The following is a 26849-nucleotide window of genomic DNA, read 5'->3' on the forward strand; positions in this document are numbered from 1 at the left end:
GTGAGAGGGGAAAATGGCCAAGCTTGGAGCTGAGAGGTCTTTTTATAAGCTGCTAATATTTGATAGAACGGAGTTTTCATGATACAGTCCCGAATGCATATTGTATAATTTGATTAAAATTCTTTTCTCGTCGGCATGAGGAGCGAGTTCGCTGTTGACGTAACTTGAGTGTATGTTTCCCCCGCTTCGAAGCGGTATTGCTGAGAACGTCAGGCGTGGTCTGAGCCCACGCAACGTCTTTCCGAGATCATGAAGACTGATCGGGGATATGTTTGTGATACTATGTATTTCTTTTGCAAACTATATGTATGTGACGGGCTCGGGCTCGGAGTTGCAATCGCAAATCATAAGCCGGCCTTGGTTGTTGCTTGAACATCCGTCAGATGATACGTCTTGGAGTCGTATGCGCGTGATTCAACCACTCCTACCACAGACAATTTCATGCACGTCGCTCTCTTTCTTGATCCCTTGAAGAATATTCTGGAAACAAGCATGACCAGACATAAAGATTCATGGCAAAGGCTTGGGGAGTCGTCTTTGAAGCACGCCAAAAGTGCTCGAAACGGGAGCCATGCGTTGTCGAGAGCTACTCCGGGAAGAAGGGTCTCGTAATTGCGTCGATGAAAGGACCGAATTCAATTTCTTGACGAGCGTCACACCGGTTGGAGCCGACGGATCGGCTTATATTCTATTAAATATTGTTTCACATTGAAATTCATCATGCCCCCGTAGGATCCGCGGCTCAGTGGAATTTGTCGATAAGAAGTGGTTCAAAAATATCTCTGGGATCTTTGGATGACCTGATTCTCAGTAAGCGGAGAACGATTCACATTTACAAGACCAGGAGACAAGCCAAGTTAGTCTAGGACACGAGGGCCGACCAGAAACGGACTCAACATTTGGTTCTCGCACCAACTGCAATTGCTGTGAGAAAACACGGCTGAAAGAGACTGCATGACATGCCATCACTAATCAAAAAACACTACTTCAAGGGGCGTGATTTGTCAACTATCCGGATTCGTCCGGGTCCGCCGGGACCGAGGCCATCGGACGGCCCGGCATAGCCGTGCCCCGCCCGGACCCGGGCGGGTTCGATAAGTCAGCACGAGATCCGACCCCGCATAACCTCATCACTTGCGCCCTTCACATGACAAGAGATATATCATCGACTCATCGAGGATAGGGGCCACGAACGGCATACGCCAATACAATACTTTTCGTCACATTCCCCTGTGTTCTGCGCCAATTTTACCATGTCCAAAGATCTCAGCAACGTCAAGGCCTTGACCTTCGACGTCTTCGGGACGGTCGTAGACTGGCGCTCTTCCGTCACGGATGAACTCACGTCCCGCGCGTCCACCAAAGCCACCTCTAATGCTCTCGGTCCAGAAGCCAAAGACAAACTTGCCGCGGTAGACTGGCCCGCGTTCGCCCAGGAGTGGCGAAACTCGTACAAGCACTTCGTCCACGGCTATGTCCCCGGCGAGACAGCATGGAAGGACATTGACGCACACCACTACGACAGCCTCGTTGAGCTCCTCGGTACACATCACCTCGAGGGCGTATTCTCCGAGGACGAGATCCGCGACTTGAGCCTGGTATGGCACCGTCTGCGCCCCTGGCCTGATTCCGCGGCCGGGCTGCAACGTCTTGGGAGCAAGTTTGTGACGGCGACCTTGTCGAACGGGAACCGGACGCTGCTGGAGGACTTGGATGCGTTTGGCGGGTTGGGTTTCCGGAAGATCATGTCGGGGGAGGATTGGAAGGCGTATAAGCCGAACCCGGTAGTGTATGACGGCGCCGTGGAGGCATTGCTGGGGAAGGGTGGTGAGAAGGGGGACGTTGCGATGGTAGCGGCGCATTTGGGGGACTTATACGCGGCGAGGGGAAGAGGTTTGAGGACTGTGTATGTGGAGAGGGCGAGGGAGGAGGATTGGGAGGTTGGGAGTCAGAAGTATGAGGACGCCAAGGTCTGGGTTGATGTTTGGGTGAAGGTGGATGAAGGTGGGTTTGAGGAGGTTGCGAGGAGATTGGGGGTCTGATTCTTTGTTTGCAGAAAATCGTGGTATCACGAGAAGGAGAACAAGGTATGTACGTGCCATTGGAACATGTTGATAGAGCAGTTTCAAAGAGTCAAGGCATACTTGCGATGATAGAACTCTTTGGACACATGACATGATTTCAATCATTTAAGAAGAGATTGGTTGGATTTGATACTTCCAACAACCAAGACGTTTTGCGGCAATGAAGTTTAGATACCAGGTGAGCTTTGGGCCCAGGCAATACTCTAGTCTTTGTTGGCCAGTCTGGGGTGTATGATACAAATCGAATGTTCGTAGGGAGCAGTTCTCGTTCCCAGCAAAAGAAAAGACAGCAGAGACTCGATTAGCGAAAGCTTCTGCTTCGGTCGTATATTCCGGGTTGCGTGTCAAAGTAGCCATGGCCGTAACTATTATGGAAAGTGGCAGTCGTTCCCATACCTATAGTGTTGTTGGTCCCATGGCCGAAATGACTGGTTGAGAATCTCAAGATTCTCCAGCTGGTACTCAACATTAAGACAAGTGAGCGGAGTCTGTTACTCTCAACTTCGCGACGACATCCCTCAACATCATCTAGGTTCAAAAACGCCTGATAAACATTTCATCCGCGGCCCAAAGTGACACTCAGAGACAATTTCAATCACCTCAAATGTACTCGCGAAACTTCTACGAGTAGGACTCAAGCGAAGAGAAGTTGACCCAGGCCACAAACGAAGTAACAGACTCCACAAATCTCATTTACTGGTCATCCAATCCGAGTATGGGTTCGACATAAGCAGATGTAATACACGTGTAAATAGCTGCAATCTTGTCGCCGGGATAATGGAGGTGTCATCCACACGAGTTGAGGAATTTTAAGGCGACAAGCTTTGCCTCAGCCCCTTCATCAACCACGTAAAGGGTAAACTCAAGCCCGTCGTCAACCTCTGACTATATACTAGCATAAATTGCAGGGTTGATCGAGATAAACAAGGACGAGAAGTCCTGGGCGGTATTCACAGTGCCGAGCCGGGTGAAGGGGAAGACAGAGTCCCTTGTTCAGATTTCTTGCCCAATTGAGCAGGCCACGCGATGACTTTGACATTAAAGATTGAATTATTGCTACAGAGCAACGTTACAATGGGTTCAGAACTTTGTCATAAGCGGCATTCTCTGAATCAATCTAGTTGACACTGCCACAGCACAAGACTTCTTACCCATGAAGATATACGTACTTTCTGCAATTTAGTATTGCTTCAAGGGCGTAAGCACCAACAATACTAAAGGTTTCCTCTCGTATGAGCCTTCGAAAAGCAATGCCGATTCGTTACCATGTCCAACCACCCTCTAAGCGCCCTGAACATAGCAACATCACACCATCCGGCGAGGGCCGAAGACAAAAGATCAAACCACTCGTCAAACTCTCTTTTTCCCTCGCCTCACGGCGTCTATTTCCGTATAGTCTCAACACGTGTAAGTCTGGGCCCCGTCACGCCCAGCCGTCGCGCCTTGCCCCGTGGGCGGTGAGACAGTGGACCTTTGACCGAGTATGCAACGGCCTTCCCGCCGCCTCGCACTACCTTCTCCGGCGTGGGGCCGTCAAATCGACCGGTGAACCTCGCGCTCCATCACACCTTCTCAACAAGGCAATCTTCTTCAGCAGCGACGGACACATCCCACCCGCAGCGTCGGGCTCGCCCGCTTAAACAGTCACATAACCCAGAACCCTTCCCGGGTGGCCTCAACCGGGCCGTGGTCGACCCCCTCCCACCTACCCACGCCGCTCTCTATCTCTGGTGCCCTCTCTCTTAGATAGTTTATCACGTCCTTAACGCATGAAGCAGTTCTCGCGAAACGCACTAGGCGCCCCATCCCCCGGCTCCCCCACGCGGGATGATCGCCAATGGGCACGACCGCCCTCTCGGTGAAGCGATGGTCGGGAAATTTAACACGTATTAACACGTAAAAGGCAACTATATACGCTGGCTTGACTGATTGATTACCACCATAAGCTGTTAAGCTGCTGCTGCTTGTTCAAGAGACACATACTAAGCTAGCAGCAGCCAGGAGGGAGAACAGCTAGAAACCCCGATGGCCGGTTGGGATTATTTGAGTTCAAACTAGCATGCCAAACCCCCTGGACGATTGGTCTCCTCGGAGGAGGATCATACAAAAAGGACATGGGCCGGTCCTCTGTGGTCCCGACCTCCCGCGGCGCCGCCCCTTTTGCTATTCTCTGGGGATTTCTTAGTTCGCTGCATTGTAAATTAAGAGCGTCCCGACTATTCTTCGTGGACCACGCAATCGAGATATGATAGAAAACCTCCTGTCACAAGATTTCGACTCTTGGGGTTTCTCCCTCCCGGCGCCAGTTTCGCCTCGGCTTCTGAACAGTAACAAGGGTTCGGTCGTTACCGACATGCGAGCGGTCCAGAAACCTGGGCCGGGATTGAAGGATCGTCGAAGCAAGACCCCTTTTTTTCTCCATGAATCCCTCGACTTGGCAACACCAGTGCCGAGGACAAAGTAGAGAAGAGGTAGGGGAGAGCTCACCGTGAAAGAGCCCAATACGAGCAACGCGATATCGTCACCGGAGTCCAATCCGAAATCCTCGCCAATCCGAAATCCTCGCCAACCCGCCAAACTACCAGACCGCCAACCCCCGGCATCCCCTCCAACCACGACGACGGTCGTCCATCGACGAAGTCCTCCCGTCCGAGATCCGCGTAAGCCAAGCGTCGCCCGGAACGAAGAGGCCAGAACCCCCGGTGTGGCATGCCGTATTCCCCTTGCCCTTGAGGACTCCTCCGTCTGAACACCGGGCCAAACCAGAACCAATCCCTCGCTCTGGGCAGGCAAAGAAGGCCACTCAACCCTCTTCCCCCCGTCCTCCCTAACGCAAGTCGCGCCTCTTCACGCCCACAAAAAGCCGCGCCTGCTCCGACAAGGGTCCTGACTCGTTCGCGCCGCAATCCCTACGGGTGTCTCTTTCGATTTGAGAAAAAAAGAGACATAGAGAGAGACAACCTCTTTCCCACCCACATCTTGCTGGGTACACGAACCCCCAGGCGGGCGCCCGAGGTCCTCAAAAGAGGCCAGACACAGAGAGTGCGAGCGTGGTGGTTGCGTTGCCCGTACTTGGAACGAGGTCGGCGACTCAAGCGCAGAGCACCTTCCGGATCGGGCGTTGTCAAGACGTGGGGGAGAGAAATGTATCTGTACGTTTGCTTCACCGGACCATATCAATTGACCAATGAAGAAGCAGGCGCGGGAATATCAGTGAGCAAACAAGACACAGAACGAAAAAACAGCGCAATATTTGCGTTATGGCTCCCGCTCAATTGGTTCGGGACTTTGGTGTAGTGTTCAGGGTAAGGGTCCCAGCGAGGAGGATGGACAATATCCAGTACCGGATTTGGTGATGGGTAAGGTTGTATCCAGACGCAGCACCAGGAAGAATTGGGGACCCCGAGAATGGGAAATAGACCGCCGGTCTAGACGCCGATCCTCAGTTCTTCTCACCTGACAAACATTGTCAGTGCGGAAAAATCGTCTAGGAACCACGACTCGTAGAAAGGCGGCCTTTTTCCTCTATATTGTTCTGTGGCGTACTGTACTTCATTCAGCGTGCCTAACGGAACTGATCTGCGAAACCCCGTTTATTCCAGCCGCGGCTGGGTCCAACGGCCGGGCTAACTGGGCGCCCAAGCAGAAAAATGATACCTGACCTCTGTAAGGGTGGTTCCCTGCTCCCGGGTCCGAACCAATATTTGACCATCAGAGGATGGATGGGGAGGGGGAAGGGGTTTTCTGCGCGGCGTGGGAACATTGACGGTGGCTTGTCACATCTGCAATATAGCGACGATAGCGACGAGAACCAGAACGAGCAGACACACGCGCACACACTGTAGAATAAGACAGAGGATGGACTGTTCTTAGCCGAAGATCACGCGTTCGAAGCGAAATGCGGTGAAACGTAACCCGGACGTCTGGCTCTTGGGTCCTCGTTGGCCGTCCGGCAATGCGGGCCCCCTGGCTGGCTGCCTTTTTTATTTTGTGCCCTTGTCTATCCGTAAATTGACGGGCTTTTATCTGATGCTGCAATGGGAAAACTTATCAGAGCTGAGCCTCGGGGGGACAAGGGCAGCGAGAGAGCGCGAGAGAGAGGAAGGCCAAGGGCAGAAAGAAGGAACAGCGGCTCTTTGATATTGTGCAGGGAACCGGTGAGGGGGGTTGGCTCTGAATGATACGCTGCGGAGTAATGGAACTCCAAGGGGATGGCCCGGGACAAGAAGGCAGAGAGAGGAATACGGCAAATGATGAGCTGCCGTTGGTTCCAAGAAGAAGAAGCGACGACTTGGCAACCGCCCTCTCTTCACCAACAGGAGAAGAGGAAAGGAAAGGCGGCTGCTGGGTTTGTTGGAAGGACGCCTGTTTCTTAGCGCGGTATGGATACTAGAGTCTGGATAGATGGCGGCGGCGGTTGGCCACACCGACCTCTCACCTTCGACGCGACCCTCACCTGGAGCTACCCCGAACCTTGACGCTTCGGTGGGAACGTTACCGAGGACGGCATATCCGCCCAGTGCCCCCGAGGTGGCCTCCAAACATGGCGCGGCGACACTGCGAGCTACGAGTCTACATTTGCTGAGCTCCCTTTCCTTACGTTGTACCCGACGTGCCGACCAAGCATCGGCCCCCTCCCGGGTCGGCAAGCCGAGTGAAATGGAAGGGGGGGTTATCTCCAATGGTTTGTCCGTGGCATAATGCAGCTCTTGCATTCTACAACATTCAACCACCTTACTGTGTGTTTCCAAAGGTTGTTCATCCAAAGAAACTTGATTGGATACGGTGAAGACCTGAAGACAAAATGAGAGACCGACCGAGAGTCAAGACTCACAGAGCCACAGCCAAAATTGTGGAAAGAAAACCACCACGAGAAAAAAAAAGAGGATCGACACGACCCAAGCATGTCAAAATGGGCCACACCACACAACCACAGCCAGAACCACAAGTTACAACGACGCAGCATCCGGCCCCTCCTCCGGACGCATGGCGCACGGACAGCTTAACGGCTCCAGCTCCCGTGTTCCGTGGGCTCGGACTCTCTTTATTCTGGCTGCTTCAAGCTTGCCGTTCCGCCCATGATCCTTTCCTTTGTCTGCCACGTCCCTCGCTCACTCGACTCTCGGTGTAATCAATCCTTCGACTACGCCTAGGGATTACGTATGCAAGCGAGAGAAAGAGAGTAGACTCGGTGATTCTCCGTAGGGCAGTTGCGCAGCCAGCCAGAACTACCCAGGTAAAAGCATTGTCCAGAAACAGCGGCAGCCACAAACATGGTAGATTGAGCAGTGCTGTTCCAACTTGGGTAGGGGAAAAAGGCCTGTGCATGCTGCTTGCTCCATGTGCGTGCTGCTCCCGTGGATCTCCAAGTCTGTGTGTCCGTGTCCGCCTGTCAAGAACCCCTCGTCCCGGGCGCCGGCGGGCAAAAAGGGCCCCAAAAAAAACGCCACCTTTTTTAATTATTTGACTGTCAGGCCCAGATGGACACCGAGGCAGGAGAAGGACCTCTAATTAGCTTGAATCGTGCTGTCACTTGTCCCAGAACGTGCAGAGAACTGGTCCTGCCGCTCAGCAAGTGAAAGTCCCTCCAGGCCATGTCGCCGGTTTCTCCAACGGAGCTGAAAAGGCGCATGGAGCACCCAGCACCACCCAAGCTTGCCTGCCTGCCCCTCTCACCTACCCAGTACCGGCATAAGAGGGGGGACCCTTGAAAAAAAAAAGAGCAGAGACAGAGAGACGAGTAGCTGTGGTGCTCGCCCGTTGTTCACTGGGGCACGGGTGGGTTAAACGCAGCGGCCGGCAGCTTAGCTACCACGGGGTATCCATTTTCCCTCTTTTGCTTGTGTGTGCCCTTCTCGTTGCCCTCTGCCTCAGCCTTCATATCATCACCAGGTCGAGACTAGAAGAGGTCCGTGTTGAAGTGAGGGGTTTAACGATGCGTCAGTTGGGCCCCCGCACCGCACGCCCGCGCCCGCTCGCGCGCAGGTACATGTGTCGTGCGTGCAACGTACGTGCCTTGATGGGGAGAGGTTTGAGCCCTCTTAAGCAGAACGACATATTGCAGTTTTGGGGGAAAGACTTGTTAGCTGGTAATGCTGTGCCAATGTGTGTGTGGGACTGTCGTTTAGTTGCAAAACAGGTTAAAGGATGGGTGAGGGAAGGGCGGGAGGGTTGCAGTGCATGCGGCCAGAGTCGTTAACGCCATGCAGCAAGTGCGCAGCAGCAGTTCGTGGTCCTTCTTTTTTGCCTATTCGAAGAGTAGCTCAGGTTTTTGGGACGCAAGTCAGAGAAAAAAAGTAAGACAAAAATAACAACTGATGAGAGAACGGTTCTCTATGCCCGAGGTATGTTGGATTTGCTTGCCTGGACGACGACGCATGGGAAGCATGTGCTCGACCAACCCGTCCGGACCTTTTCGAGGCTCTGCAACACATTGCTTGGCCCGTTCCACCTCTGTAGAGTACTTTCCTGCATCCATGGCGCTCTTTCCAACGCGGCATTTTAAGTGAGGGAGAACCTATAGAGCACAGCCCAAAGACCACCCACAGCTGCAACATCGCGCGAATGTTGTTGCACTCGGTTGCCATGGTCAACAACAGCATGTCTCCTTTCCCATCCAAACTTCTCGCCGCAACGCCGTCATCATAGCCTCATACCCCCATAACATGACATCAGAATCTTAAAAACAAACTCCCTTCAACATTCCGCAACCCAGGCAGGATGTCATTGACCCAGCACCCTCACTCACACGACGACAAATTTCATCCAAACTCGCATTATACTTTTCGCCCAGAGTTGCTTATCTCCTCTTCCCCTCCATCACACGCCAGCGTCCCTTGAGGAGACCGAGAAGGAGGAGGGCGGATCAAAAAGCCGAAGCTAGTGCAGACGGCGCAGAAAAGACGACGAGCGGCGCTCAAGCGCCCCCGACCCCCGATCTCAACAAGCTTCCCTCAAGTGTTCCTCAACTCACCTACACACGCAAAAATGATGTTTATCACGTCCATCGTCATCGTCATCCAAGAAACGCTTTGGCCCATCGTTCCCCTCCTCCTGCTCCCTCCTCCCCCTTCGCTCCCGTCTGGCCAACAACGCCGCGCGCGCAAGGGTCCGTGAAGATCAAGCTTGAACGACTCCAACTCTATCATGGTTCGCCAAGTGCTCCATTGGCAACGACACAAACAACCCATAACATTCCTTGCATCAACGCACAGTACTACCTCGTAACGGTTATCAAACAATGCAAACCCCAGTATGAGAGTGAAAGTAGAGACGCGAGTAAGCAGGACTCCGAGCCAGTAAATCGCCTCCAACATCCCAATCTCTCTCTCAAAGTCCCCCACGACGATCCCAACTAGCAACTGCTACCTCCAAAGATAGTGCTAGACCCCAAAGACCCCGGAGCGTCCCCCGAGCCTCCAACCCGCCGTCAAAAACATCTCCAACCGCCAAGCGCGCCGCCGTTCAGCCATCAAACCCACCCCCCGTCCCCACCCCATACAACCTCGTCTCCCTTGCGCCAGTCCTACCGAAACGAAACACAACTCACTCTGCCTCTCTCAATCTCACTCTGCCCGTCCCGAACACCCTCCACAAACTAGCCTCCTGCCACCACTCCCATCACAACAGCCCCCGTCTCCCCCATCGTTCATCGCTAGCCTCTTAGCCTCCGCAGGACCCCTTCCCCGGCAGTCCTAAAAACGTACGATACCGCTCCAGCCCGTCTGTCCAGACTAAATCAGGGAGACGCCTCTCGTAGAAGAGGGAGGATCGCCTTACTGGCGCACCCTACAGAGAAAAGAAAAAAGACAAGTCTGTCATAGCGGCAGTCTTGCCTTCTAAACCGGACCTCGTTCCCCACGAATAGCGATGTCTCAAACACAAATCAGGGGATATCAAGCCTCGATGAGAAGGCCAGGAAATGCATGTGCCTGTACCTTCGCGTGTATCTCAACCGACTTGCCAACGTGCTCGTTCCTAAGCCTCAGCCGCACACTGAAGGAAGCACAATGCCATTCTCTAACGGCCACATCACAAAACCAAAAAAACATGCACCCTACCTACCTAACACCGGTCCCAAGCCACTCACTCACCAACACCGTGGAAACACAACAACGCCTTGACGCTCTTCCCACTACATCCGAAGCCCTCGTATAGAGCAGTAAACAAAAACCCCCAACCGTCCCTCTTAAATCCAAAGAAGGCCGTAACGCAAGCCTCACGGATAAACCACCAACACAAAGGGGAGGAGGGGGGGTTCCCAAGAGGCACTAGCAGGCCGCACGTCCATCGCCCACCACCACAACAGCAACCTAATCAACATCCCACCAAACAACCACTAGTCGAAACAGCCCTCAAAACCACAGACCAAAACCAATCGACCCATCCTCCGAGGAGGAACCAAAGAAAGGCAGACCGCGTGTAAATGTCTGACAACTTGACACTTGACGTTTGACATCTCACCTTGTCACTACCGTTAGACCCAGACAACATGGAAACGAAAAGCCAACACTAGCTGCCATCCATCCCAGTCCTGCTTTACGCGTCCACCCCAATACCGCGGACCACATCGCGGCCATTGTCAAAAGAAATCACCCGAGGCCCGACTACCACCCTCATCTCACCGAACCAGCCAACACACCCTCCCAAGGCAGCAACACCACCCTTCGGGACGGGGCAAAAACGTCTGTCAGCTCTCTCTGTTGCCGGCGAGCGATCCCGACGGGGCGGAAATCGCGGGGTACAGCGGAAGAGACCGTGCCGCCGCCACCAACCCCAGTCTCCAGCCAAGAAAACTGCATGTTAAAGAAAGTAGAAGAGCGCAAATAGGGAAAACGAACATACTTTCCGAGCGCTGCAACGTAGCTGTTTCCCGATATATACATGATTTGCTCTTTAGTCAGCTCCGGGGGGTAGTGGTGCTGTAGGTCGGTTATCCGCTTGGGGTAAAGGATCCCGGCACGGCGCGGCGCAACGGCAAAACATCAAAAGAAGTAGGGGGAAAAATGTTGGACGGATAACGTAGATTCAACGAGAAAGAAGTCTGCCTATCCCGGATGTTCTAGCTACATCCCACGAGGGGACCGACATCTCAACGTGGTACCTCCAAAGAGACTCGTTCTGGGCCTGGAGCAACGGCCAGAAGAGTAACAGAAAAAAGTGGTGTCGGTATACACAGATTAGAGCTCGCTCCATGTCCCCATAATCTCCCTGCTTCCTGCTGGTTCCTCCGTATTCATCTCCCTCTTTCCTCCTCTCACCTATCCTCGCGTGAAGAAGAATCCAGCCACAACATATGAACAATCCGGAGGTCGAAGTTGGCAAATACGTGGCATCATTTTCTTTTGCGACCGACTAGACGTAAAAAAAGAGGCCCGCGAGACACAGACTCCTATAACACCACCAGCTTGCCCTCATGTGTTTGGGAATGAACAAAAAAATGGAAGTCCCAGTCTGCCCAAAGGTTTGTTTGAAAAACTCAAGAAACCTACGCCCCAGAATATGCCTCTCTCTTTTCGTGCGCCGTTCGCCCAATGGGGAGCTGGTTGTTCATCCATGACGTGTGGGGAAATGTCCGAATCGTCTTCAAAGCAGAACTCGAAATCTCGTGCGTCCAATAGTCGTGGCCGATGACGGCCTTTGCCAGCCGCTTCTCTAATGCTGGCAATCATCAAGTCGTGACGTGGAAAATGCTTGTGCCTCGCGGCAGTGGGACCCGTCGGATTTGCGAATCGAATGGATCGGGGCCGGGGCCGCGGATCCGAGCAAGTCCGTCGATAAGGGAACAAAGGTAGGTATTGGCGTTGTTGCCGACATCACAAGACGACGCATTTGCTCTTGCCTTCCCTTCTCCCCCCTTTGCGGCGATAACGGTCGCCACCCTCCTTGTCGTCGTATCTCGCACCGGCATCGCCGTTGATCGGTCGGGTGCTGCTGCGTCCGCCGGGTTGAGGCCGGGAAGCTGCCTGTCGCTGCCTCCGCAGTATTCTGACAACGTCGTAGAAGGCCTTCTCGACGTTTATGCAGTTCTTGGCCGACGCCTCGACGAATTCGCAACCCAGCTCGCGGGCTAGGGCGTGGCCCTCTTGTGTCGATACCTCTCTCTCAGTGACTCTATCGCTCTTGTTGCCGACGAGCATGATGGGTACGGGCGCTTGAGGGCTGGCTGCGGAGATGGGCGAGCCCGGGTATGAGGGCGACGATGCACATGATTCCTTGACTCGCTGGATCTGATGATGGAAGCGCTTGATTCGTGAGAAGGACGACCGTGATGAGATGCTATAGACGAGGACGAAGCCTTCTCCATCTCGAATCCATTGATCTCGAAGGGCTGTGTACTCTTCTTGGCCGGCGGTATCGAGAACCTCAAGCATGCATGCTTGGCCATCGATGACGACTTGCTTGCGGTACGAGTCCTCGATCGTGGGGTCGTACTGTTTTCAGAAAAGCACGGTCAGCGGGCGGCTCTGGGCGGCGACAAAGGCGGGGGAGGGCGATTGAGAGAAAGAAAAGCAGGCGAAACCAAAGACGAAATAATCACGGTGCGATGCAGAAGGAAAGAGGGCGATCGGGAGAGGGAAGGCGACTTACTGTTTCCACGAAGTGTTGCAAGCAGAGCTGGATTGTCAAAGCGGTCTTCCCCACGCCGCCGTCGCCCAGGACCACCAACTTGTACAGCACCATTTTTCCCGCCATGATGGGCAACTATATGGGAATGACGACAGTAGAATGCGACCGAGAGAGTGCGTCAAAACCAGCTTGCTCGATTGAAGATGAATGACTGGAGATTCAAGCGAGTCGGGTAGAGGAGGCGATTCGCGGGGGGCGGAATGGAGGGGGTGGTTCGTCGGTGGTGGTAGTGAAGGTGGTAGTGGTGGAGGAAAGGACGACAAACGCCAGTGTCGGTCGAGTCGATGATAGGATAGGTAAGGTAAGAAAAAAAAAGGGTAAGGTAGGCAGGTAGGTAAGGTAGGTGAGGTAGGTAACGAGTGGTAGGTAGGTAGTGGAGGTAAGGCGGCGGCAGGCGGCGGCGGTGGTGGTGGTGGTACCAAGTAATAGTAAGAAGAAGTTGGGAGTAAGGTAGGAGCCCAAATGTTGCGGGTTGGATTTTGCAGCCCGAGCCCTGGACGTGGACAGTGGATTCTCCTCAGCAGACTGGTGGATTGGATCGACCGGACTGGACCCGACAGCAGTCAGTACAGGTACGTAGCGGCAGCGGTAGCAGTAGTATCAGCGGCGGAGGGGGAGCAAAGCAACAGCACTGTGACCGGGGGGGTGGCAGAACGCAGACTCGAGGGCGGATTGACTGCGGGCTGGCTGGATTGGACTTGGTTGGCTGGGCGTGGCACCTGGCACCTAGGTGGCAGGTGGCAGATTGGCAGGCCCCCGGCAGGATGCGGATAAGGTAACGGGAGGAAGAGTAAAGCAGCAAAAAAGAACAGGAGTAGCAGAACTGACCTGACTGACTTGACGCGCAGGACTGGCAGGTGGACAGGCTGCGCGGTGTCGACGAATGAATGTGTCGTGCCGTTCGCGCGCGTGTGTGTGTGTGTGTGTGTGTGATGCGTGCGTGGTGTGGTGTGTGTGTGCGTGTGTGTCCCGTCTGCTTTGTGTTGTGTGCGGTGCGTGCTCTCTCGCGAGTCCCTCTTCTCTCGTTCTTCTGTCTTCTCAAATGTGCTGCGGGTGGAGACGTGGAATGGCAGTGTGAGAACGAGAGCACCTCAGAATGAATGGACAGGCGGGTCTAGCTTGGGACCTGGGCGTGTGTTAGATGCTTGGGTAGGGAGAAGGATGATACCGGGATAAAGGCGAAGCGGAGCGGAGGCGCACAGCCGACTGTTGGCTAGCTTGCTCCTCTCCTGAGAGGCTGTCAACCCTCGCTACCTCCACGCGCCAACCCGAGCCACCCAGCTCTGGCTCTGTACCCGCCGTGACTTGGGCTGCCCGGGATGGGACGGGGAAGGGAAGGGGAGGGGAGGGGAGGGNCCCGCCGTGACTTGGGCTGCCCGGGATGGGACGGGGAAGGGAAGGGGAGGGGAGGGGAGGGGGGCTCGACGAGGGGACCAGGGGGAATGGCGGATTGGAGACTCCAACCCACTCTCAGCAAGCAACTGCAGTTGCAACTCTACGTTGGGGGTTTGCTGGTAGCGGCGCGGCAGACAGAGCAAAGCAGAGCAGAGCAGTGCCAGGACGAGGCACCAGCAACAGCATCAGCAGCAGCAAAAGAAGAAGCAGAAGCCAGCCCGCAGCCTTAGCCCGCGATCCAGTCCAGCCCAACCTGGCTTGCTCGGCAGTAGACAACAAAAAGGTACGTAGTGATGAGGCAAGGTGAAGGTAGGTAAGGTAGGTAGCGTACGTATGCAGCGCCGCAAGGAAGGGTACCTGACTACCAGGCGCGGAGGCCTGGTCGGGGAACGTACCTGGCTTGTTGATGTACTACGCAGTATCCGTCCTGCTGTCTACTGCCGTGGCCCCGACCACGATGAATCGGTCAGTAGGCACGAATTCCTTGCTTGAGACAGGGTACTGTGTCTTCCAGGTTGTTGGTAGGTAAGCTTCGGCCAGTGTCGAGTGGTGGATGTTGGTGAGACGTTGGTAGACAGCGGCCAAGGCTGTTGGTCGAATGGGATTGATGAAAGCCGTAGCGCGCGGGCGTCGTTAATATGATGGCATCCAGGTGTACGGGCGTCAGCCTCCAATGGCGATGCAGATGTCAGCAAGTCTAGGCTAAGGTATTCGATCGTACGGGGCGACACCCGGGACGGAATCTGCGGAAGGATGAAGCTGGGCTTGGATCGCTGAACGGACGTCGACACGCGAAAAAGCGACGGCGCCGGCGATGGCGGTAGGTAGTGGATTTTGGGCAATGCAACAAATGGCAGCAGCCAAAGTCGAGACTCGAGTGAGGTATCCGTAAGGTGAGGTGGGCAAGACCGAAGACCGAATGGCTGACTGGAGGGGAAGGAACGACGCAGCAGGGCAATCAACGGGGTAGGAGGGGCAGTATCCAGGGATAAGGCCGGCGACGGGACGAGGAAAGCCAGCAAAAACGCTGTTTGGTCTGTGCTCGGTCCAGCCAGCGGGTTGTTCCTCACAAAATAGGTACTTAGGTAAGGAAGGTACGGATAAGGTAGGTAGCTGCTAGGTAGCGTGTTGGCGTCGGGTCGTCGGTGTCGAATATGACAAAGCGAGAAAAGATGCGAACCCTTCGCGAGCCTCGCAGCATCTTGGCTGGCATTATATCGTCACGTCTACGATACGCAGTGCGGTATGGGCAAGCTTCTCGTCTGGTAGTGACGCAGAAGTTGGGCATGTTGGATTCAAATGTCTCCTGCTTGTTGCAGCAAAGCACCATCCATGCAATGCAAGCTAGGTTGTTGCTTCTTTCTGCGGTGCTCCTGATGTCAGATGGATTTGAGATTTGGCTTGTTTCTTCTTCTTCATCCCGCGTCGATGAGCGTCGATTTAGTTACTTCTGCTGCATTACTAGTACGGTATATTGGACGTGCAGCGAACGGTTACATCGAGAGGAAGCAAAGGGCCTGCCACCTTCAACCACCCTGCCTTCCCAACTTCCTTCCTCCCACAACCTAGGTAGGTAGGCACCTTAGGTAAGTGCGAACGTCAGGTAGCAAATACACCTCCTCTTTCCTTGTCTTCTCGCGATGTCTTAGGTAACAAGCCGATCCTCACCTCACTTCGCTCCCATCGTCAACATTGATGTCGCGGCACCTTCCACCGACCTATCTCCTGGGCCGAAGCCTCGAGTCCACCGGCTGGCTGGTGGCTGATGCTCCTGCGCAAGGACACACTCAACATCCATAGCTTGTCCACAGCCACAACCAGCAAACCCATGCTCCGAGCTGAGGGTCCCGTCTTCCATACCTGGAGCTCCACTACAAGTCCGAGGAGGCTCAGCAGATGGATGACTCGGAGAAGCATCGATGGCATGGACACACCTGCCGTGGTATCGACGAACCTTTTTCCTGTCGAGCTTGAAGCGTGCCAGGTGACGTTTGTCGCTCTCAACCTGGACCTTAGCAACCGGGGCCCGAAGCTGGAGCTGCAGCCGGTCTGCGGGTTGACCAGCTGTGTGTTTCCTTCTCCCACATTAGCGCCACAGTCCTAACGAACTGCCCAGTCTTGGGCCCAATTGACAGCCCGCCTCAAGGTCGCACATCCCGCTGTGACGCAGCCGCCCATGCCTTCCGCGCACACGCCACACACACACACACACACACACACACACACACACCTGTCAACACACACACTCGCACCTCTGGCTGCAAACCAGCTCGTCGTACACATGCTATTGGCCAAGACAAACTCTAGTTGCTTGCCGTTGCTCGCTCGACACACCCGTCCTACAAGTCTCTACCTCTACCTAAGGGTCCTGGACGACGTGCCAGTACCAACCAAGACAAGTCTTGCCGGAATCGGTCACCTTTCGCGTGTAACTGAAGAACAAGGTTGGCCTTTCCTCCGTCGGCCGAGGTATTACTGAATATCTGTCGTCCACCGTCAGTCTGCCGACTGCCATGGCCCGAACGACAACCGTCGATGCCTTACCAACATGGCTTTTGGAGGGAGACAGGCATTAGTATTTTTTTGACAGAAAACCCTGCGTTTGTGTCTGCGTCAAACCACCAAGCCGACGCCCGCCGTCTTGTCGTCTGCCCTACAGCTACACGCTAACGTCTTCGTACCGCAACCTGGCACTGGCATCTGCATCCGCGGAGTCCTTGGACCTGGACGGGGCCTGGACGGTGTCCACCGGTCAGGAGAACCCGCCGTTCCTGTGCTCTCTTGCATGACAAGGACAATCCAACATGTCACATCCACGGCCAACGAGTCCCATTGAGCGAGCAACTGCACCCGTCAGCAACCTTGGACTTGGGCAGGATGGCTCTCCAAACTCCAACCTTTGCACTGCACCTGCCACACCTGCCATTCCCAGATCCAGATACAGTACAACCGCCGACATCAACCACCTCCTCACCTCGAGTTCGCATTACAGCCGCTCTACTGACTTGCCCTGGTCTGGTATCTCTGTCCGACCCGCCCTTACCCAAGTCGGTTAACGCGTGAGGCGAAAAGCACGACGAGGTCTTGAAGCTGGGCTGCCCCGGACCCGGAACCACGCCCGGCCCTGGACCTAGAACGGTGGCCGCGAGGCAAACAACACCGTTGACGACTCACGCCGGGAAATCGATTCAAACAAACTAATAGGCCGAGATCCAGACCAGTCTGGCCGATACAGCCCATCGTCCATTGATGTCGTTCGCCTCACTGATTGTCAGATGATGCCATCTGGCCTACCGCTGTTAGGCTTCCGTGCTAAGGGTAGCTACCCCAGCTTTGCATCTCAGTTGGACGAGCCACCCGGTGCCATTTCCATAGCTTCATGGAGCCAATATCCACGACGCATCACGCACCCTCATCTCGTATTGCGCTTCGGGGCACGAGGCTCGCAAGGGCAACTCAAGGCGACGGCGTACGACTTGTTTCTGTATAGGTGGCACGTTCTCGACGTACGTGTGCGTTCTCTGTTCATTCGTCAATGCAGACGCAGAGAAAACCGTCTCTAGCATGTTCCCCACGCCGTCTGGACATTGACCATTCATCCTACTGGCAGACTCAGACTCGCATCGCTCATGCCACACGGCACCCAGGCACCTAGGCTCGTCTCCAAACGTCAAATTCTACTGGACAATTGGTTCCCGTCCCCCCAAGAAAGCTGCCCACCGAATGTCCACATTGCACACTAGCACCGCAGCTGCTGCATGCACCTCACAGACCACCTGTCCGCTAATCCTCCTCGCATCACCCATCAGCAAGCATCTTCAAGCACCACAAGTCGGGTCGGCAGCCCAGCAAGGTGCTGACCGAACCTTTAGATGCCGCGATGGCTGCCCTTGCCAGCCAGTCCAAGCCCGCCAGTCCGCCAATCCGCCTGGGGTCCGGCCAAACTCCAGATTCGCACCGTTCAGACCTTGTCAGCGGCCCTCAACCTTGATCTTGACCAAGCATCCTCCCCCATCCTAAGGCATCAGAACCAAAAGATGCAGGATCATGGATGGGATGACGATGGATACCACCAAGGCCAGCACCTACTACCGGGACTACACCCCACCCGGCGCCGGCCGCCTGGTCCAATCGGAGGTATCCAGAAAGTCTCCATGCTTGATGTCTCCAGTCTCCAACCACCTTTCACAGTGTCTTCAACCCCTCCAACCCTCTTGCGCCGTGCGCCTCTTATCCAACCCACCGCCGTCTTCACCTGGCCCGAACCACACCCGGCCTGACGTTCCTGGCGCTGGTGGCTGGTGGTGGCCTAATTTCTGGTTGATTGCGAAATTTTTTTCCAGCGGAGAAGGGGAGCAACCAAGAAAGCAGGGAGAGAAAGAAATCAATGCCTGCTGTTCCTGCAATAGCTGCAGATTGCTAATCCATCGTACCGGCCCATTCCCGCGACCGCCCGCGTCGCGCTCAGGGCCGAAGCTGGCCCTCGCCGAAATGCCATCCGCAGCAGCTTGACATCACGAGACGGACGCCCAGACCAAGTGACCCGACGTCATCGCCCCCAGCTGAGAACCACAGAGCCATCAATTCAATCAACATGAAGAGAGTCGAACTGGAGCCCTCAACTTCAGCTGGGTTCACGACTCGCAATGCTATTCTGGGGACGGCGCAATCAGCCTCCCTTCCCGTCGCGAATGCAGTTGCTTACGGTTCCGGCCGTACGCGCTCACCCACGAGTTGCCCACGGGTACGGATAGGGTAGCGCAGCACACAGCACACACACACACACACACACACACACACACACACACAAATTAACGATTCGCATACACAACGCAAGCAGTCATATGCTCATGCCGTTACCTGTGCAGGCCTTCCGCTGTCCCACCATTCTCGTGCCAGACCCAGTCTTCCGGGGCGACTCCGCGAAGAGGCTCCCACTGAAAATCCTCGCTTCCAACGGATCCTCTTCCGTGAAAACTCACTGACCATTGCCGCGCCATGTTAGTTCCCGGCTGCGGCACGGCCCCGTTCAAATCCCGCATTGGTCCGTCGAGCTTTCTCTCACTTCCTCCGGACATGTGCTCGGGTGGCCTCTTGAGCAAATCTGCCAAACCCCCGAAGCCAGCCGTTGTGTACCTCAGGCTGGCAGAGATTGGAATGGGAAAAATTTTCGCACTTTGTCAGGCCATGTTTCTGTTGATGACGGTGATACATACCCATTATTCTAACGGCGGAGTTGGTCTCGGAGCCGGCTGAAGCCCAACTCGGGAGCGATGCCCGAGTTGACGACAAACAACATGCCAACGAATGATCGACAGGCATTGTTGACAAACCAATTGTCCCTTTGCTTCCCTGCGTCAACTTTCTTTTTCTCGGACTTTGTCATATTTTGGGGCATCCTATCACATTCTCTGGTCAAACAATTGCTTTTCTCATCCTTCCCGTGCCGAAATCCAACGGTCAAAAGAAATAGGGGCTCTGAGTTGGCAACAGAATCGAAAGTTCGAAAGCCAACCAACAACTGCCATGTTTTCCATCGAGGATAAATTACTGCCGACTAACGCGTTGCGGTCATTCTCTTCTTGGAGACCCGACGCAGTCAGCGGGGACTGCAGCCTGGCTGAACGCCGATAAACGAAACTGCAAGATCCCCGATTGTTGGTAGACCGACTGTGGTGTAGAGCACAATAACAAACAACTGCCCAAGAAGACGATCGGTTCCCCAACAAGCTCGGGACAACTCTTGGCTACGGGTTGCAATAACGACGCACTGTCCATTGATCCTCTGTGCCGTCGCACCGCATGTCTAGATACAACGGCCCTTCGTTCCCGTCTTGTTTCCTCCACGTCGGGGTTGAAGCAAACGCGGCGGAGAGTCATGTCAGCCCAATCGGCTACATCCCCGCCGAAGCCGTTGCCTTCCAGCGTTGACAAATTCTAAAGATAGTCTCCACGCAGCCCTTGTGTGAAAACGAGGCTCGCAAGTTTGCATCGCGGCGCCAAGAAGCAGGCCAAATCGAACGGGTCGATCTGTCAGAGCTGTCACGAAGGCCATGCATCGTGGTGCCGCGTTGTCTCACAGCGGCAGTACGAGGCTGTTCATCATAGCCGGCGTGGGGGTTGCGCGTTGGCATCTCGAGAATCTCCTCGGCACTGCGTAAGCAGCAGATTCAATCGTCACTGAACAGACTTGCGTTGATGGCACGCAAGGAGTATGGTGGACGACACAGCGGCCCCCGTATAATTCGCTAGTGAGCTGTACTGCAGGCACGGCAAACTGATCAAGCTGTGATGCGGACGACGTGGTCACTGGGCTTCGACTTGCAGCGGCTACGCGTCAAATCACGGCGCGACAAGCCGGCAATCCAGCCAAGCTCTGCACCAATCGCGGTCCTTTCTGCTTCGACCAAACGGATTTCACAAGAATTGCCCCGTCTTGGAAGAAAACGCTGGGCGGCTGGTGTTATTGAGAATCATGCGCTCATGGCGCCTACATGTCCAACATGATACGTCCTCTCGTTGGCCTTCAAGTGCAGGCCGTACCGATCGTCCAGCAGCCACCTCCTTCTGCATGATACTTCTTAACATGTCCACTATTCCAGGATTTCCGACAAGGGACGTTTGATGTCAAACTGTCTAAACATATTTTGAACTGGTTGGCATGAGCCGATGAGACGATGAGCAAACTAACCACCCACGATGTGCTGAACAGCATCACAACCATGCACCCCGAAAACCTGTCTCTCCAGAGAGACGGTCAATCTTATTCGAACCGCCAATCAGCCTTTTGCTCGCAACGTCGACAGTCAATACTGTCGTCTGCAAGCGAAGCGGCATCGTCCATGACACAGCGATTTCGTCACCCCACGGGATCCCCAAAAACAAGTGAGGCCAGCGCAGGAACCACGCCATTAAACACGAAACATGTTGGCTTTTCTTCTATTTTCCTTTTCTTAGCATTGAACGCCCACGCGCCGAAGCGACCTTGGACCTTGCTCGGATATGTCCGTTCAACGGCCCGCGGTGGGAGTTCCCTAGGAAGAAGCAAGCACAGCGGCATGTCCGCTGCACGTTGGATGAAAAAAGAAAGAATCGAAAGCCTGCCGCTCTACTTTATCAATTGCGAATAGCGCAAAATACCCTCTCCCGCGTTTCCGATAGACCACCTTCAACTACCGAAGCATGGAGGAGAGCGCCACACTTCTCAGCACTCTGAATGAACCTCAACCAGAATCCTTATACCAAGCACTTCCGCCACTATCTGCACATGCCAGTGTTCCCTGCGGTATCTCGTCACCCCTTACGCCCCCTGCGCATGCCCCTCGCCTACGCGGCTGTTCGAGAAAGGAGAAAGAAAGAAAGTTAAGACATGAGGGGTTACAGTTGTCCCCCTACCTTCCCGAGCTAGCGTCGCCATGACGCTGGACCGGTAATGGCCTTCTTCTCTGCGGGAGAAGCAGCTCGACCTCTGAAGCTTTAGGTAGGGAGATGGTCATTGAAAGTAATGTCGATGGTGCTTAATTAGAAATGCCCATGCTCACGGGTGAGAAGAGGGCGCACAGCTCAGCTCCGTCCTCCAAATTGGACAAGGACCGGACTAACGTCTGCCAAGCAAGACGTGCTTCAAGTATCTATCGATGCCTCCCCCGTCGCCTATCCCAGGAAGACAAGCTTCTCGAAGAAGGGGTGGGCAAGATGTGGTGCATGCTGTCAGGGCGGGAGTACCGAGACAATCTTTGACTGTGATTGATGTGGTTCACCCCGAGAACAGGACTTCCGCATTTCCAGCGCTTTGTCGTCTTGGCTTCATTTAAAATTCTCCGGCAGGAAGAGAGGGGGCCCAGTCCTCCAAGGAGCTCGGAAGTCTCTTCCTCATGTGCTTCTCTAGTTTCGAGCTTTTGGTCTTGGTGTGCATATGGCGGCCGCGAGAAGCGAAATGACAGACTTGTAGGGGGAAAGACACTTCCGAACCCTTTCCCCGTCCATCTCCTTGTGTTCTGACTGAAACGGATCATTCTCGTATGAGAGAGAGACATTCCTTTGCTACATCTGGAGATGGAGAGCGAAGAGGTGATTGCAGACTCGCGAGGCAAAGTCAGGGCGGGCTGGCGACGACGTGTGCCTGTCAAAGGATCAAGCCTAAATAACAAGATGGTTAAAGTAATGCAGTTAATCGTAGCCAGAAGGCTTCGGACAGAAACGCAACGTGATGTAGAGGCGTTTCACGTTGGAGCTGGTGATGTTGTTCCTCCAAGATGAGACCGAGATGTTTTACGCTTTGATATCCCCGACAGAACAGCCCACGCCGGATAATGGCCGGACTGGTTTTAAGAACATTCGTCTCTGTTGCCCCGCTTTGGCTAATGACAACTCCGGTCCCGGGAGGTGAAGGCCGATGAATGGCCGGAGCCGGTACCTCGTTGGCCCCGCCCCTGACGTTGTGAGCGGGACTTTGCCACGGGGACGGGAAAAGCTCCGGGGGCTCTTTGGTGGCAACATTTGGTAAACCCCCAACCGCCCTGCGGGTTTCCTTTCTTCTCCGGAGAGTTCTGTTCAGTGACAGGTTCCCCCTTTCTTGGACGTCAGGCTGGGCAAAAGGATTACGTGCGGCTGAGAAAAGATTACGTGAGGTCGGGCTCGGTGTCAGCTGATGTCTTGGACCGGCAAAAAGGGATCCTTTTGGGATACGTCCGTAATGGGAAGGGTTTTGGTATGACAGACGGGGTTATTTCTATTCGCTGATGCAGGGCTGGCGGAGGGGCACTGTTGTGTGCATTTCGGACGTAGTCTTCAGCGTTGCGGTTCCATCAGAGGGGTTGGGACTCGGCCGAGAGAATCCTGTGGGATTTGCGGATTGTGAGGCTGAGGCTGGGAAGGTGAGGCGGACGAGGACATGGGAGGCGATGTGAGTGGGTTGTGTTTGACGGGATGACGTGCAGGGAGGATGATGCTTGTTTCTTCTTTTGGTAGTGTCATGGTTGGAGGCTGGGCTTGACGTGGTGGCGGGAGGATGAGGAGGAAGGTGGAGGATGGTTTTGGTTTGAAGGGCTGCGTTGTGATGCTAACTCGTCCCACCTTAGGCAACTCCTAGCAAATGGTGCACGGCATTGCTTTACGCCGCGAACCGGCTTCGTCACAAGCACGCGACAAGGGATGTGTATTCGTGCTCGCGGAGCTGTTGCCACCTCTTTACACGCGTGGCTGGAGATGTGTTTCTTGGCCTTCTCTCTGCCTGGGAGCTCGCTTCTTCTAGCGGACATGTTGAAATTACCAAGCGAAGGTAGATATCCGCGCTAGCCTACTGATCATTAAATTAACGATACTTGTAATCTGAAGGGTTTCTTTGGTTATCTTCCTGCTCGGCACCCATGGTGTTGCTCGCGATGTCAGGATTATTCGCAAGCCTTATTGAAGCATTTGAAAAGCCTTAGCTTGTGTTCTTTAGCCTCGACTTGCCCGTCTGCGCCTGACTCTTATATGAACAACTAGTGTAGGTATCTAGTTGAGAAAGATGATGTGTGAGGTTAGGTATTGTGGTAATCCGCGGGACTCAGACTGGAGGTGAGTCTCTATGTGGGGGTAGTAGCTTCTTGAGTTGAATTTCAGAATGATTAGAAATTCTATCGTCACGCTACATAATTCGAAGGTCAGTCGAGAAGGGAAGGAAGGTTATGACGAAGAATGCAGTCGCGGGGTTTTCTGGAGCCTCGGTGCTAAAATTACACCTGCGGCGATTATGCGTCAGATAGTCTTGCTAGTTACGGGATGGAAGCCTGCTCTCCTGATCAGCCTTGCGTAAGTATACAAGTTGAAGTTCTTGCATGAAAAATGAGACATGCAGCACAATTTTGTCGCTGGAACGTGTGATCGTGCTTGATCTAGGTGATCAAGGCCTGCCTACTGAGTGAGGTCAGTGAAGATGATGAAACCAACAATCAACAGCCTTAAACGGGTGGGCAATTTGGTTTCGGTTCTCGAGTATTTGCGAAGAGAACAAAAGACAGGTTGGGACGTCAGAAACGCTGTCTTGAGTTGAGAGCGCGTCGTCATACTGGAGCAAAACTCTGGTGAGCTGCAGAATTCATCTAGAGAGCATGGAAAACAGAGCCTCTGCAGAGAATAGTCACCCGTCAAAGCTGATAATTCTATTGGCGGTGATTGATTTGGATTGAGGCGATTGTGGCCCTTTTATAGATCGCTGACTTGAACATCTGAGGACATAAGTTGAACTTGAAGCATCTGACGATCCGGTCAGTTTCTCACATGGCGTATTTCGTCCCAGTGAAAAGCACAAAAGCACGACTTTGATGAGGAATCTAGGATCCTTGGTATCATGGATGCGAGAAATTCCTTGTACATTACCTTGTGTGTAAGAACCAGGAACGAGGATCATCTCTAAATGAAGCCAATACTTCTCCTCAGTAGGAGCCGCCTCTTGTTGTTCTAGAGATCATACCACCTCTGCTATCATTTTCCAAGTATTCCCATTGTTCCTATTGTGACGGGCTGCCTCTGCTGAATCCTTGGGTCGCCTGGGGGACACGCTCAGTCACGCTTTGGTGTCTCGACAGAGCCAAACTTAGACACGGCATCTCCTGGGGATTACCCTCGTATCTCCGGATGGCGGTCTTCAGTGTCATCACATTCTGGCGGAAACTACGGCCAGCCTACATTTCGAGCTACTTGTTACAAGATTCACGATATCCAGGTATTTTCGCAAAGACCTCTGATAGGATTGGAAACACTTTGATGTTGGTGAAGACGTCAAACAACACGTTCGCTTACGTTGAAGACATTCGTTCCACAGGTACCATGATTACCCGGGTCTTCAGTTTCCATCTTTATCTCCGTCTCCCATGGGTTTCGGTTTGTACTTCCGCATCGTGCGTGTTGTATAAAGAAGCAAGCAAATGTTTTCTCATGGCAAAATTACGCCAGTATACTAGACATTGCGTTACTTTAGTGCTCGGGTCAAGCTTCCGAATGTAAGACGGCCACGTCCAGAAGGGGTCAGCGCCGCGAGTCCCTCCGTCGAGCGTTATGAATCGACCAAGCCTTCATCATTGTCTGTCAAGACCGTGGATTTATTCTCGACCTAATCGTATTAAGTCATAGTCTCCATAATGAGCGAGCAGGGCTTTGGGGGACAGTTTTGTCATGCCACTTTGACCTGACAACCGGTATGATTCCAGTCGAAGCAACTGAAGTCGTGCGACGCATACAACAATGTGAATATGAAGAAACCTCAGAGATCAGTAGAATGGCCTGTTTTATAGCAATCTCGAACGACTTTGGTATTTTCTCAGTACGTAACGACCTCCAGCTGATCAGCAAGTCCGTCGCCCAAGTATGAATTTCTCACGCTGCATGACGGATCATTGTTCTCAGACAGCCAATCCGTTCTGCGCTTTGAATAGTAGTAGAGACGATGAATAATCCCCATCTGTTCGCCTTTCAAGGACGAGCCTCAAATCTCTCGGAAAACCACAACGAACTCCGCCAATATCCGTCTCTTTCCGTTCTTGGTATGCCTGAAGTGTTCGTGCTCGAATACGCCGCAGAGGATCACCTTTGAAAACAAGTTGAAAGAGCTCAGATGACAGGACCCCCTCATTCTTTTACGAGGAGCTTCTAATCATCTTGAAGATTCTTTTCTTGAGGTGTGACACAGCCAAAGTTTGCCTGGTCAGGAAACAGTTTGTAATGCTTCACACATGACATATATATATGTGTTGGCGAGCATTGACTCTCAGATTCTGATTTATAAGTGCTGGCTGTGTGCTCAGGAAAATAGAACATGCAGATCGACGCGAATGGGAGCAATTGCTTCTTCCCTAAGCCAAGCATCAGCATGCTGCTTGCAAAACTGATTCCACAGGAAAAGGAAGTTTCATAGCGCATCAACCAGTCCGATCCTCATCGTCGGTCCCGATGGCTATTGTCTCCCGAGCATTGCTAACTGAATACCTCCAAGCTCTCCGTTCTCGTGGGTAATAGAACTTGATTCGCGGCCCCAGAAGCCGCCTAGTATCCAGTTGCTAGATAGAAAACGAAACAAACACAACGGTGATTATGCGAAAGCTGTCGAAACTCCCTATTGGCCTGTTATGTTCCACGTAAAATGTGCAAGACGTCCCTAATATACCTTCTCAACGTAGGCGATTGCGGGGGATGAGAAGATGGGCCGGGACACGTCGGAGATTATCTCTGGAACATCCTGGTTCAGTCATTAAGAAGACGTGAAGTAGGCACCCAGCAATTCCACCTTCGTGCTTCAGGGAGAACGACTCGTTCCCCGTGCCCCGAGGGAATACTCACATCGGTCCCAGACCAACACCGCTTTTCTAGCTCGGTGACTCTCGAGTTATCGTCCTGAACTACAAAATCAGTCTCTGTGCAAGAGCTCGCCCCCCGACGCACTTAATCTCCACTGATTCACACAATCGCAGTCTTTCTTCTTTCTTCCCTTCTAACTTTTCTTCTTCGCAGTTTGCCGCCTGGAGGCGCACCTTGTTGACTGCCGTATGACTCTGACGGGGAAATCATGTTCCCTTCAGTCATACAAGTATTCACAAAAGAATTATTCACAAAATGACACAATCGCAGTCACATGATAGCTGTTTATCACACTTTGGATCAAACCAAACGTTATTGGAAACTTTTGTTTGTAATTGAATTCGCATCTTGTCTAATTTTTCAAAACACCCCGTCCTGGCCCAAGGCTGCCCCGGGTATATCCAT

The 26849-nt window shown here is 53.6% G+C and overlaps 3 protein-coding genes across 3 annotated transcripts; 2 read left to right on the forward strand and 1 right to left on the reverse strand.

The window, feature by feature from the left end:
* Positions 1 to 1253: 1253 nt before the first annotated feature.
* GCG54_00011629 (uncharacterized protein) lies at positions 1254 to 2042 on the forward strand (the record flags this gene model as incomplete). Its single annotated transcript, XM_045411530.1, has 1 exon — positions 1254 to 2042. The coding sequence occupies one exon, from the start codon at positions 1254 to 1256 to the stop codon at positions 2040 to 2042; it is 789 nt and encodes a 262-aa protein (XP_045268588.1).
* Positions 2043 to 11899: 9857 nt separating this feature from the next.
* GCG54_00011630 (Protein ras-2) lies at positions 11900 to 12779 on the reverse strand (the record flags this gene model as incomplete). The annotated part of the gene is made up of 2 exons (XM_045411531.1): positions 11900 to 12517; positions 12675 to 12779. 2 exons carry the CDS (start codon positions 12777 to 12779, stop codon positions 11900 to 11902), a joined length of 723 nt encoding a protein of 240 aa, XP_045268589.1.
* Positions 12780 to 16008: 3229 nt separating this feature from the next.
* On the forward strand, positions 16009 to 16212 carry GCG54_00011631 (uncharacterized protein; the record flags this gene model as incomplete). The annotated part of the gene is made up of 1 exon (XM_045411532.1): positions 16009 to 16212. One exon carries the CDS (start codon positions 16009 to 16011, stop codon positions 16210 to 16212), a length of 204 nt encoding a protein of 67 aa, XP_045268590.1.
* Positions 16213 to 26849: the final 10637 nt, after the last annotated feature.

Source organism: Colletotrichum gloeosporioides, assembly GCF_011800055.1.
Source record: "Colletotrichum gloeosporioides strain Lc1 chromosome Unknown consensus_17, whole genome shotgun sequence".
In the NCBI taxonomy this organism is placed as follows: Eukaryota; Fungi; Ascomycota; class Sordariomycetes; order Glomerellales; family Glomerellaceae; genus Colletotrichum; species Colletotrichum gloeosporioides.